General features: G+C 36.8%; 2 protein-coding genes across 3 annotated transcripts in view; one reads left to right on the top strand and one right to left on the bottom strand.

Moving 5' to 3' along the window:
* Positions 1 to 14834, top strand: part of LOC107044691 (protein snail) — a 63764-nt gene that overhangs the window by 7314 nt on the left and 41616 nt on the right. The window lies entirely within an intron of this gene.
* Positions 775 to 9135, bottom strand: LOC107044690 (solute carrier family 26 member 10). Of its 2 annotated transcripts, none has more exons than XM_015266658.2 (13): positions 8875 to 9135; positions 8474 to 8584; positions 7366 to 7527; positions 7169 to 7279; positions 5640 to 5812; positions 5368 to 5532; positions 3723 to 3827; positions 3510 to 3643; positions 2643 to 2982; positions 2311 to 2583; positions 2063 to 2236; positions 1510 to 1636; positions 775 to 1164 (listed from the first exon to the last, which is right to left on the bottom strand). In XM_015266658.2, exons 1-13 carry the CDS (start codon positions 8918 to 8920, stop codon positions 959 to 961), a joined length of 2127 nt encoding a protein of 708 aa, XP_015122144.1. In that variant the 5' UTR covers positions 8921 to 9135; the 3' UTR covers positions 775 to 958. The 2 variants fall into 2 exon arrangements, with proteins under 2 accessions (XP_015122144.1, XP_015122145.1); XM_015266659.2 differs by having other exon boundaries at positions 8474 to 8581.

Below are 14834 nucleotides of genomic sequence, written 5' to 3'. Positions count from 1 at the left end.
TCATTTCGAGTTGTGTAGAAAATTACGTAATTTATTGAACAGTTTTTCAAGTGTTTTTTCGGTCATTTTTTAATGGGAAACGGAACGAAATGGAAAGGGAGAAACTTATTAATCTCACGCGCAAGAATTTCGATAGAAAAATTTTTTCAGAGAGATCTTATTAAAGAACCTAAATTCAATTTTTTCCCTCAAATATTGAATTTCAATGTGAATTCACTGAATAAAGAGATTGAGTTACTAAAATTACTGAATGCAGAAATAGAAAGACGATCATCATGTACGAAGATTATTTATGATCAAATCCTCTTGATAAAAAAATAGAATTTGATGGCGAAGGCACGTAATTCGTTATATATTTTTTCCCCCTTTCCATTTAGTGACGACCGAGTCCTTTCACCTTCACAAAAAACAACATCTTCTTGCACCATCTCAGTCCGCAATGCCGTCAATTTGAATCCGCATCCATTTGTGGTGCAGTCGTTTGAGGGAAATCCTCTATTAAAAAATAGGTGAAACATTTTCGCTCACCACTTTATTTCGCCAAACTCATGCTCGACTTAGAAAAGACTAAAGACTTTTTCTGTCGTAATTCTTAAAAACAAAAAATTATTCATTATTAAATAAATAGATAAAAAAAATTTTAAAAATCATAGTTTTTATAATGAACAGTTATTACTTGTAATATTTTTTATTCAAATAAAAAATTTAGATATTGAATAAAAAGGTAAATAAATCAACAATGATAATGATAATAATGAATGATACTTCGTTTTTTCTTTGAATAAAAAAAGGAGAGCAACATTTTCGAGCACAAATACTTTTAATGACATGAATGACACTCGCAGAATATTTACAAGAGGTTTTTGCAGTGAGAAATAAATAAATTCATTGTTTTAACTTTAAAATGAAGTGAAATATAAGGTGCAACGAGAGAAATGATAAAATTATTCACTGGGAATTACAGTCGACTCATGCAGTTTTCCTCTTGACTATTTTGCATCGGGCATGTGGTTGTCCAATGTGGCGAGGATTGAATTGCGATTGTTGGAATGACACTCTCGTGTCTAGCATAGTTGACCGCATCACTCACAGTTGGAAACATCATGAATGCTTCTGTTGTTCGTTCGGCCGCACTGCACTTTCTCATCGTCTCGAAAACGGGACCTGAAATGTTTCAATAAAAAAAAACCGAAGTAAATATTTAAAATGTGTTGAAATAAGAAGATACCGTTGTACTATGGGGCAAACTCGTTGGTAATTCGCGGAAAAAGTGATCGTAAATTGTCCGGCATGTCTTCCGGTGGCGAAACCTGAAAATCGGGTGCAACTTCCTTGACTGTAATAGCACGTTACCCAATCTCAACATTGAAATATCATCTGTTTTTGATGTCTCAGTCTTTCATTCGGCATTTGAGTTTCCGGTGAGTGTAGCACTTTCCAATGATTGATAAACACCATTGAATCACGGTTAACATTTGATTTATAATGAGTGTATTTATGTGTATTTACCGGAACAGCCTGATAGGTAAACTGATACGTCGATTTTCATGTAATCGTCGATGAGACTTCTGAGTGCGGACACACCGGCTGGGTCTATGTGAACGAGCGCTGAGAAGTCTAGGATAATGACGTTGAGCTGTGGACAGAGAGAACGAGACGAGAAAATTAGTATTTGTGGATTTTCATTGCCATTTAAATAACTTCAAAATGAAGAAAATTATTTTAAAACAAGTGGAAAATTGATATTTCGGATTTAATTCCATTCGAAAACAGAATATTTTCAACAAATCGTGAATTCAGAACAATAATCGCCTGATTTTTAACTATTTTTAATTATTTTTATTGTTGTGAGGACCTGAAAATTGAAATTTCATTGCATATTTAAAAAATTAACCGTTTTGTTAACAATAAAATCTGTGGAAATTGCATGTAAATTAGTCATTGTTCATTGTTAACCTCTTCAATGTTTTCTATTTTCAATTTCAAGGGCATTTTTTAAACAATGAAGCCCATTAAAATCACTGGATCGACGTATCATGTTTCAATCCAGCCAATTACTCACATTCTTTAAATTTTCTGATGCATCTTCTTTGCTCTCCATTTTCAAGATGCGATTCAGTTCCAACTGAGGATTCACTCCAGTGGCTTTGAATACCTCTTTACGAAAATGAAACTTGGAGGCGAAATTCAATCCCCCACAGTAATGGAACATGACAATTCCAGGCAGTTCAACAGTCTAAAATATTTTCCATTTTTTAATCACAAATATAATCTCGATAGTGTAATTTAGTACGAAACATTGAGTTTCACCTTTTCGTATCGATGTGTATCTAAGTAGATTTCAGTTCCGGGTACAAGAGCTAATTTACAAGTGTACGGTTTCATAGAGAGTGCAATGAGCTTGGCAAAACACAGAAGAGCCCCTATCAAAAGTCCATACTCAATATCGAGAATGATAACAGCGAGAAATGTGAGGATCCATACTAGGCCATCAGTCGATGAGAGCCTCCAAAATTTGAAGAGATCTTTCACTTGAAGGAACATGCCCTTGAGTGCCACTACAATTATTCCGGCTAGAACTCCCTGGCAAGAAAAATAAAAGTGAAGCAAAGTGCAGGAGAGACAAATAATTAAATATTTACCTTTGGCAGTGGTTCTAAAAATGGCCCTATCCAGAGTAGAACAAAGAGGAGAAGAAAACACGAAATGAGACTTGCTAATTGTGTCTTTCCACCGACGGCATGTTGCACAAGGGATCTTGATAATGACGCTGTGAAGGGCATGCACGAAAAGAATGAGCCAGCCAAGTTGCCGAGACCCTGTGCCATCAGTTCCTGATTGGCGTCCACCTCGTAATTCATCTTCTGGGCGAATATCAGGGCCATTGACATGGAAATACTGTAGGATACCATTGTTATCACGAAACAATCTACTATGACGTCGGGGAGGAGATCCAGGGGGGGTAGTTGCGGGATAGGAAGCCTGAAATCATGTAACAATTTTCATAATGACAAGGCGTAAGAGAAAAAATTACCAAAGTCTCGAACATTCGCTAGGAAATTCCGTTGAAAACTCTATTCGTTTACGGGCCATTCTATTTCCGGTTTGGCATAAATAGACTGTTCAGAATTTTTGACTGAAATTTCAATGAATTTCAAAATTAAAAATTTCCCAATTATTGAAAAAAAATCAATGAAAATTGCCAATTTCACGGCAATTATTCCGGGAAAATTAATAGATATTGGGAGAATATTCAGGCCTCGATTGAAAATAGGAAATAGTTGAACTGTCGTCGTTCTGCCGTTAAAAATTGAGATTTCATGATTTTCCTTAAAATTACCAAAATTGGAATTCTTCTAGTCTTCTGAACATTTCTATTCTCACATTGTCATCAGTATTTAGTGCATGCTGATGTATTCAAGATAATTTTTTCCAGATTCAAACGCGTAATCGATCTGAATCTCCCAAACCAATTAATTACATAGATAAATGGCAATAAATTCTGTTACCCGACTGGAATGTCGCCCACTATGGACACACTATAAACATCGTGGAGGTTCATTTGGACAGAAACTAGAGTTCCAATTACCACAGCGAGCATTTCTATCGGAATGGGAAAAGAGCAGTGCCTCGAGACTCTCGGCTGCAATGTAAAATTCAAATATGAGAAATGAGGAGTATTTATCACTGACAGAAAGGTCGAATTTCATTAAGAATCTCACCTTGACAACCTCATTATTAAATATGACAGCTATGATAGTTATGGCGGCAATAACCATAGCCGCGATATTAACATCGTCAATGGCATTGAAGACGTCGTAATAAGTCTGCGGATGAAATGTCATTTTAACACAACTTGTTCATGTTTTCATGGAAATATTTTACTATGTGGCATCGTAAAATCACTAATCACGTGGTAAATTAAAATCCGTCAGCGGATAAATCATTTCCGTAATACCAGAGGCGTCCAGTGCTCATTTGGAAATTGAAGAAAGTGAAAATGACGTTATGCGCGTTGATAGTCACCGGCTTGGATCATTAAAAACTTTTACTCGCTCTGAACGACAGACCTGGAGGCTGGTAAAATCCCCCGGAGGGTATTTTTCACGTGCGTTTGTCGCTGAACGAATGCCGGAAAAACAGTCACATGAATGCGTGTCAAACGCAATTCGTTTAATCGTTCAATAGCAGGAAGTTTGGGCTCAAAGCGTGTTTTATTTTGGAGGGTATTGGAGTTTTCTGTAATGGACTTCTGTATTACATGCCCAGAAAAATGTAATACTTTTTCCGTAAGAGAATATTTGATCACTGGAACTGGGTGAAACGTAATACATCATTTAAGGGGATTTAAATGTTTCAATTGCCTTGATGCATTGGGATTTTACTCTTTAATTCGCGAAGAAAAAATGAGGCATTGAAATGAGAAAAATGGGAGAATGAATGCAATACTGTATTTAAGGAGGTCTTTGTACTCAACTTACTTTGGTGCATTAAACATTTTTTTATGAGAGTTATGTAAGTCAAGAAAAGGGGCACTGAAGCTGGTGATGAAAAACCGAATTCTGTATTACCTGGGCAGGAGAATCTCATTATTTTTTTCCGTCAAAGAATATTTGATCGTAGAAATAAGGTGAAATGTAATACCTCATTTAAGGGGATTTAATTGTTTAAATTGCATCGATGCATGTAATTTAACTCTTTAATTCGTAAAGAAGAGATGTATTGAAGAACAAAAATGGAACTTAATTTGCTTTGATGCATCAAGATTCTTTTAATGAGACTCATGTGGCTCGAGAGAAGGTATAATGTAGATGAAGAATGACAGTAGAATTTTGCAAAGAGGACTAACAGAAAATTCAGAATCAAGAAGAAATTATTGTACAAAAAATTGGAACCAAATGTTCCCATCCATTAATCTTAAATATTCTTCTTGAAAATATTTTCCCTCGTGATCAATTTCTATGTTAGAAGGGCATTTCCATAGCAGTCATAACGTTATTTATTAATTCAAATTAAGTTTTATTAACGATTATCAACACATTCCTCAATTTGAAGAAACGAGAAAAATCAAAAAGTCTAGTTAAATCCCGAGCACTTCAATTTTTTTCATTTCATATACGTCTCTTCAAACTTTAAAAAGAGTTCTTTATTAATGAAATAACGTCATGAAGAGAAAAACTCTCACCAAATTTCGTAAATCTCGATCATTTAACCTAATGCTCTTCAAGCATTGAAAAATCAATTGAATGAGTCACAGAATTCGACGACGGGTTTTCCCGTTGGATAATCCATTCACCCCTTCAACCAAAATAATTATTCAACTATTCTCGCCCAATGACGTAATTAAAATGTTGAATAAATACTCACGTAAACCACTTTGAGTATACCACGACGCCTGGGGAGTTGTATACCCAGGAGATCCTTGATTTGCGATGTGAATACGTGAACCGCTGCTGCAGTGGTGAAACCGCTGACCAGGGTCTCTGACAGAAGTGAAGATATCACACCTAGACGCAGCACGTACATTGCCAACTGGGACGAGTGAAGATGAGAGAGGGATTTCATTTTGAGTGCATGTTGAGTGGTTATATCGTGCAAATGGAAATGTAGAGCTAAGTAAATAGATTAATATCTCATACCTGTAATATTGCAACTCCAAATGTCACGACCGTTGCAACTTGTACGGGTGAGTAGTGATGACTATCGGATAATTCGAGATTCGCTTGGGATGTTACATTTGCCTGAATATCTCCCCCGTTACTGTGGGCTAGTACAACTTTTCCGGTCATCATGCAAATAACAGCGAATGTACCTGAGATCAGAGATATTAATGTCTGGTGATGTTATCGGCTGCATGTGATCTTCGTTTATGGCTACTAGAATGCGCAATGGTGGAGCCCGAATGAACGTGGGAAAGGAGAATTTTTTGGCGATTTTGTTTTGGGTTGTTGTGGAATGTGTGCGCGGAGAGAAATATTCAGTAAAAATTACGTATATTTTCCGTAATTTTGGAGCGAAATGTGATTGCAGGAAATTTTACGGAACTGTCACGGAATTTTTTCAGAGCGTTCCGTCATTTTTAACTGAATCTCCTGTGAAATATTACGATACCGTCGCTTGAATTTTCTGAGTCGATTCCGCAATCGGTGAGCGAACTGGGAGTTCCGTAAGTTTTACTGAACATTTCTCGCCGTGTGGAAAGGTGTTTGTACATGTGAAAATATGAAATACTATGTTGGAACAATATTTAAATTTCACGGATAGTCGAGTTGTGATTTTCAGGAGAGTGATGTTGACAGCGAATTAAGGGGGAAATATGAAATTTCAGGTTTCACTGGACATTTAAGGAAATTCAAAATTTTTGAACAGCTTTGAGGTGAGAATTCTGCAACCTACAAGCGATGCTACTGCGAACATCCTGAAGAGGGTCTCAACCGTGTCTTCTTCGAGTGCCCAATGCAATTAATGGAAAAATTGAAGAAATGGAGCGTGTTTCAGTGAATATCAATCTCATTCTGATTTCATTGGACCCCAGGATTCTGACTCTAATGAATGTTTTTTTGTTTTGTAATTGATGGGGAAAATTGTGATTCAATATAACAAAATAAAACTCATGTGTATTCGCTAATAAACCCATCCCAGGGTTTCTAAAGTATTAATAAAAAGATGAAATTATGAATATTCAGTGCCAAATTAAAAATTTTATTCCATTGATATCTTTAAATTTAAATTTATGTCATTAAATTTCAAATTTCCCTGAAAATTCAATGGAATTACAGATTTTTTTGTGAGTAAGAAGTCGAAAATTTTACAACTTCCTTGATTTTTCTCACTAAACACGAATATTTAGAACGGAATTAACAGAAGGCGTGGCAAAATGGGCATTTTTTACATTTTCTTATTTTCTTTCGAAACTCTTCCGAATGCTCAATAGAATGTAGTTTTCAGTTGTCCCCAATGATTTAGCAGCGAAATGTTATTAACGAGGTGAAAATTTATTAATTCAACAATTACTCATCAGAAATCGATTTGCTCAAGCGAAAGAACGATTAAATTCACAACCAACAATCTCAAGAAAATCTCCTTATCTCTTTTTATCGTGTCTTCATTGCAATGATAATGAGATACCTAAATATCGATATCTACTTGAATGAAACATCATAATTACCCATGGAATTATGTCTGGATGTTCCAAAAACCATGTAAACGAGAATGGGAAAAAATGCCATGTATATTCCAACGATAGGTGGTACATTTCCGAGCATCGCGTACGCCATACCTGCGCAAGGGAGTTATTACAGTTGAAGTTATTATTAGTTCATTTGAGAACAATGATAAAACGCTATCGGAAATGATCTTGCTTACCTTGAGGTATGTGCATGACAGCCACCGTGAAACCAGCGGCAACATCTCCAAGAATATTTTCCCTCCAGTCATATGTGGACAACCAATCGCATATTGGAACCGTTTTCTTGAGGTTTCGTTTGAAATTAAAGTCTCTGTATTTTTTTCTCCATCTCTCTTTCACTGTGAGAACATTAATTCGTTACTGTCCTCTCGTTAAAAAATGAGGGCAGTTGACCCAAATTCGCCAAATTGTGTAATTTTGTGAGGAGATGAGGAAAATTTTATTGCAAAAAGTAACGTCTAGAGTTTTTTATGTTTTGTTTGAAAGTTTAGGACATACGGTCAGACAAAAACTGAAATTTGATAGACAGTGGACTAGGAATTTTCTGGGGAGTGACATTTAACGCGATTCAAGGGAGAAAAAATCATGAAATTTCACATTTCACTGACATTTCAATGAAATTTCACATTTTTTAACAGCATTGAGGTGAGAATTGCTCAACCTATTTGAATTCTCTGTGAAATTGTGAATATTTAGTGCCAAATTGAGATGAATTTTCAATTAATTGAAAATTGAAGAATATATTTATGCTCAGGGAATAATTGAACTGAAATTGACAGCTTTCATTATTTTTTTCAAGTAATTCATTCAATTATTATGAAATTTTTCGTCATTTTCAATGACAAAATACCTTGAAATTTCAGTACAACTAAAATATGATGAAAATTTCCAAAAAATGTACCGTAAATCAGCTAAATTTTAAAGTGCGGTAAAACCATTAAATGTTGAGGTCTACTGAAAATTCAATGAAATTCCGAATGTTTGAGCAACAGAAAAACAAGAATTCCTCAACGTTCTTGAACTCTTAATGAAAACACGAATATTCTTTACTAATTTACGCTTGTCAACAAATTCCCACTGAATAATAGATCTAAAATTTACAGTGTCTATTGATATTTCCCGAAAATTTTGAATTTTCGATGACCAAATTCTTCGAGTGCACCAAAAATTTCCCTCAAAAGTTCTTAACACTCCACGATTAAATTTTGAGGATAATTCCACTGAAGAATCCCGGAAGAAACTTTAAAATGTATGTTTTATCACCCTGGTGGTCGACAAAATTACATTTGTTTCGCGGTGGCGTGTAATTACAAACACGATCGAGATCCTCCTGCTGATAAACCGGTCGTCGCACCACGAGCTCCGGACTATTCGTCATCTCATCACCCGCGTCTTCTGGAACGAAGGGATAACCCAATGAATTATCATAAAAAACAGCTCTCATTCCCGTCACACGCCAAATTATCAATACTGACGTAGGCACGTCAAATGACGTGTGCGCACTACCGATAAAAGCATTTAAAAAAATATAGTTTTGTCTGACGTTCCTCTGACCCCAACATCAAACATGAACGAACCATTCATCAACCGCACGACTTCCATTTTCCGAGGATTAACGGAGGATGTAAAATCCGTTGTTCCATACATGCGAAACACATGCGGATGCTGGGAATTCGTTATCTTACCAAGGCCGATGTAGGATTTATCTGTAAGTAAACTGCTTGTCTCCATTTTTGACAAATAGCGTGTCAACACTTGATCCTATGTGACACTGATAAGTGAACAAGTGGCAACTCAAACAAATAAAAAGCCACCAGAAGTGAGCGAGGAGTCACTGTATTTCTAACGAATCAACTGAACTGCTGTAAATCGCTGCTTAACGAGTCGCAGTGTCTCGATTAAATGGCGACAATGAGCGCGAGATATTCCCACAGTTGTGGGTTTTATCTGTCGATGAGTACAACAACATTTATGTATGTGTCGAATCACGAGACGCGGTCTGATAGCACATCAATTACGCGGGGCTCAGCTATTAAAACCCGCTGGCTACTGAGAGATTACGGTTATCAAACGGCGGGTTGTTGATACTTTGCGATCATCTGAGGACCGGAAACTTCTGTAAATCTACACCTGGAGAAATGGTTCGTTTGAATTAAATGAACTGTCAAAAAAATTGAACTCTCCTTCTTGTTTTCAGTTTCATTCAGGAGATGAATTGTCGTGGGAGTATAAACGGATGTTTACTTTATCCAGATGAGGACTTGATTAGTTAAAATTGGAATCGTTATTTAGATAGCGGGGAGCTTATTGTAGAAGATTCATTTGGAGTGAAGTATTCATTTCATGTACTCTGTTGGAGAACGTTGAGGAGAGTGACATTTAAGCTGGTTTGGGGACAGAAAAATAATTAAATTGCAGATTTCAACGAAAATTCAATGGAATTTCAAAATTTTTGAACAACATTTTTTAATAAAAACATGTCACTCCGTAATAATTTTCATAATGATTAAAGATAACAATTTCAAGAATGTGTTCACCATTTTGTGGATTTCTATTAATTTTTCTGGAATAATTGACCTAAACTTGACATTTTTCATTGATTTTTCCATAAAACATCTTGAAATTTCAGTCAAGAATTTTTTTAACTGCTGTTAAGCCATCTTACATTCAAATGAATACATAAATGCACTGAGCTGGGTGCATTAAAACGACAGATGAAAACAGCCAAGTGGAATTATTGATCCACCAACAGCTGGAAAAATACTATCACAGTATTCTTAAAAATAATTGAGGCCAGAGATAATAGTTATTCACTCTTGACGAAGAGACGGATAATCTCATTTCATCAATTGTTTGTTCATCCTCCGAGTTGTTGGCTCAGTGATTAATGAATAATGTTATCAAGCTTACTTGAATATTGTGATTGATCGCAGGTGTCCCAATGGAGATCAGTCAGCCTGAAGAAACACTGTACAACTGATTGAGTTATTTCGCTGAAAGAACGTAAAATCCCAGCGATTTCACTGATCTTGAAATAAATCACAAGAGAATTGCGTAAATTTTTAACTGTTTTGTCTCTAAGTAGTAGATTTAACGATCACCATTCTCCTGGTGTTGAGTTCATTTGCCGGTTGAACACTGGTTTTTATCGTTAACAGACCAACATTTCCACTGACACTCTGGGTTTTCTTATCAATGGAGAACATCCCGAGACACTATCGGCGACACCAGAGGTGTATTCATGGTTTTACGGGACAACATCATAAATGAAATAAGAGGATAGATAAAAAGTGACATTCAAGGCTCACTGTGGAAACTTTCAAATCAATAACGATAAATCAATTAACATGGGCTATGAGTGCTGCACTGTCATTGACTCGTTGCAGTGACTGGGGACAAATTGAGAAGGCCTTTCACGCATCGACTGTCTAAACAATCAATTCCAATTGAGTCTGTGTGAAAAATCAATGAAATGTCACGTTTTGGATGAGAAAATACAGAATTCAAGTGTTTACATGGTTAACCACACTTGATGGATATGAAAACTCGGCTTCATTCGTTGATGAATGAGGGAAGAATTGTCTCGTCTTTGCTTGACCGAGGTATATTCAATCATTTAAAATTCAACGGAATACCAAACTCTTTGGCGGCGGGAGTGCGAAAATTACACAATTTACTTGAATTTGCAATCGAAACATGAATACTCGGTATTAAATTATTAGTCAATTGGAAATTCAAGGATATATTCATATAATTGAGTTCAAATTGACGGTTTTCGTGGATTTTTTCATCAAATTGTGAACTTTTAATGACGACATTCCTTGAAATTTCAGGGGAATTGGCAAATGGAAATGTTTGACAGTTCAGAAAAATTATTCATCCTGCGCACCAATTATTTCCCAACTTGCTCATGATTTTGAAGCTCTTGGTGTATTATAAGAGAATAACTTGCAGATATGGACAGAATATTAAAGTATTCTAATCGCCACGCACTAACGAGTTTTTGTTGATAGAAGTGCTGCCGTGTCCAGCTGTTTCGTAACCGTGACCATGGCGGTATAATCAGTCTCCATTAAGAAACAACTGCAATAACCAGGCATCTGTATCAATTGATACATTTGAATTTGCAGTATTAATTTAAATTCAATTCCAACTCAAATCGTTCACGGAATCCCCTATTCAGTTCGGAGCCTCAAGAAAATTGGGTTTTCCATGTTACATGTCATTGATATTTCCATGGCATCCTTTGGGACATCCTTTCCCAACCATTCCAGATCTTTTGTCGTGTTGAAACAATTTAGTCGAAGACAATGAAGAAAGTTTCCATCAAAACATGATAATTTCCGTGACAATCACTATTCTCGTAAGAAGTTTGTTGTTCTGGGTAAATAGAGTAGTTTGACAGAGAATTATGTGAGTCGCCGGTTATATCAAGTGCATGTTATTGAGTAGTACATGTACTGTTCTCGAAAGTACTTATAATTCGACCGGTACAAACGACAATTTCAGGAGAAATCTTAACTTTTCTCCCCGAAAACTGCGATATTCACAAAATGAATAAATTCACGAGAAATCATTTTTTTCGGGGAAAATAATATTCCTTTCTAGCCAATGGGTTCTATCTGCGGTACAATTATTTGAGATTCTCCACATTAAATGACTGCAGTACAGCAAACTAGAAATTGATAAACTAATGGTCACGACAAAAATTCAATTTTTACGCTGATAGACTGATTCATTTATTTCAAACGCGATTCGTTAACTATTAACTAATGGTAGAGTTGAATATGACCAAATGAGTATTCGTTAATAGTCAAAAAAGGGTTCACTTGAAATTATATATCTTTCTATGAATATTTATAACATTATTTTAAGAAGAAGTTGGAGTTCAAAAGGCTCGTGAAGATGCAAAACAAAGAAAACTTTTGTAACATCAATGAAATAAATGAAAAAGAATTGAAAAAATTGGTTCACTTGAAAAGGGAAAATCGAGTCAAGCAAGGCTCCTCAAATGAGTATTTGTTAACTATTAACGAATGAACATTTGGTGAGACCAGTGGACCTCGTCTCCAATCAAATCCGTTCATTAACAATAACTAATCCTAATCCTTTTTATCAGCGTATGAAAGATGTTGAATTTCCTCTCATCAAGGAACACATAATTTTCCGGCAGAACGAATTTTTTCTCCTTTTGCATGTAAATGATGACTTTGAGAGGAGAATGGTTTAATTGCGATTGTGGATGCGCCTGTGACAGAGTCACGGCCGCTGTTTGCAATTCAGTCAGCGTTTGCGCTGTTTTATCAACGGATGACGATCTTGGCACGTTTGTGGATGCACAAGGAGGCTCGACACTTGCATATTTTTGGAGGCCACAAATTCAAGGCTTTAAGGCAGATGCATCGAACGCCCTAGGAAATATCGAATGCTCGGACGATATTTTTGGCACAACTATGGGAATTGTCTGACCTTCATCCGCCGTTACTACTAGGCCGTTGGAAATTCATTGGGTATTTAGGTTGTGCGTATTTATTTTTTTATGGTGATGCGTGCGATGGTTGACAGCAGTTGAGCCATCGGTGATGCCACCAATCGTTAATGGGATTTAGTTGAGTCTACGTCGGATTAATTATTCGGACATTGCTGGGAGGTCAGTCCTCGCTGGGATACAAACCAATGCTTTCGGTGTCTGATTTGGGCGGTTTGACACTCAAGATCAATCATTAGATCCGCATAGAGTTGGATTGCCATCACAATTACACGAGAATTAGTGCAAACATTTTTTCAGATGAACAGGTGCATCTTAATTCATGTTTGAAATTCACACAAATTTTCGTTTTATTCAGACGTTTATTAGTGTCTGAAAAATGTCTACAAAAAGTGTGTGAAATTCGGACGATCGTTTTAGCTGTGTTCGGTCTCACCAAATGTTCATTCATTAATAGTTAACGAATCTCGTTTGGAATAAGTGAATCAGTCTATCAGTGGATGAGATTCGATATCTGCAGGAATTTCCGAGACTTATATTTCGATATACAGCAGTCGGTCGTGAAGGCCGAATCCCCAGTGACATTCCGGTCTTCCAGTGCCAATCGAAGCAGAGGTCGACCTAGAAAATTCCCCATCTCATTATTCCCTGATGAGGACACAGTAAATGCATCAAAACTATATATCCAACGCGGAAAGTTACTGCAGCAGTTCCAAAATTTCTGTGTGATCGTGATGGTAGAGGGCAGATGGACGATCCACTCGTACTGATTACCCGACGGAGTAAACCCAGAAAATTTTATATCGCAATCTATAATTCTATGATTTCAGTGGCTGGGGTTTCTCAGAAGTTTCATATACCCTCTGATCCCCAAGAAGAACGGGATAATCAATGCAAATGGCTCCTGCACTATGTCCGAGCGGAGGAATGCTATCGGGCTTGACTATATTCGTTTTAATCCACTTCAGAGCTAGTCGCTGATCCCTCAATCCGGCATTACCCGTCGCATTTGTCATGTTTAGCGCCAAAGAACCGAAAACTCGCAGTCGATAGTTCATCACTGCCATCACTACCCCACTTTCGATCAATAAATTTCGACTGGACAGGATTTTGTTGGTGTAACCACTTTTAAAGCTCCAGTCGTGAATCCCCTACTGTGACAGACAGGGGTCGACCTTGTCGCGGGTAAAACTAATCTGGTGAATCGAACGTGAAATATCAGAGTTGGTTTATTTGATGGTAGATAGTAAATAAGGAAATGGTTGGAACTTGCGGAGTTGAGTGATGATATTTGGACGATCTTTATCATCTAGGGTATAATGATACTGCTCTCGTTGGCTAGGAGAGATCACTTTAATCTCCAACCGACATGGATTTAATTTCCAACCGACAAGTTTTCAGCGACATGTCACTGATTTTCAGGAATCCAGCAACAATTTTTGATGATATTCAGAGTTCATATCAGAGTTCACCCCACTTGACAATGTTGTCACAACTCTGCTTTTCAATTGAAAATATACATCACCTTTAGAGACATTTGAACGCCATTTCAAGACTTGCTCTTTCATTTGAGCCCAAAAAAACATTTATATCTTGTCTGACATCTCTGCTACAAACTCGGGTTTTTAACTCGGGTTTTCAACTGAAGGCCCGAGTTGAAGACCCGAGTTTGTAGCAGAGATGTCAGACAAGATATGAATGTTTTTTTGAGCTCAAATGAAAGAGCGGGTCGAGAAATGGCGTGCTAGGGCCTCTAAACATGACAAATGTCTCTAAAGATGATGTCTGTTTTCAATTGAAAAGCAGAGTTGTGACAGCATTGTCTAGGAGGACAATGGGGTCTAGGAGTATCCCCTGGTTCAAAACCATCTTTCGAGGCATCAGCACGCCATTTCTCGACCCGCTCTTTAATTTCAGCCCAAAAAAACATTCATATCTTGTCTGACATCTCTGCTACAAACTCGGGTCTACAACTCGGGCTTTTAATGGAAATTTTTTGATGGGAAAAATATTTTTGAATCAGTTCAACACCACATTTATACTCTCCATTTCAGCTCTGGTCATATATATATAATATAAGGTCAAGGCAGTACCAGGAAAACGTGTTCAATCAATTTGGCGCGGGACATATGTGCATGATGTATGGTACATTCGACA

Source organism: Diachasma alloeum, unplaced genomic scaffold (assembly GCF_001412515.2).
Source record: "Diachasma alloeum isolate Michigan unplaced genomic scaffold, Dall2.0 Dall_scaffold_00782, whole genome shotgun sequence".
Taxonomy (NCBI): domain Eukaryota; kingdom Metazoa; phylum Arthropoda; class Insecta; order Hymenoptera; family Braconidae; genus Diachasma; species Diachasma alloeum.
Note: the sequence above shows the minus strand (reverse complement) of the source record. Positions and strands in the feature narration are given on the sequence as shown.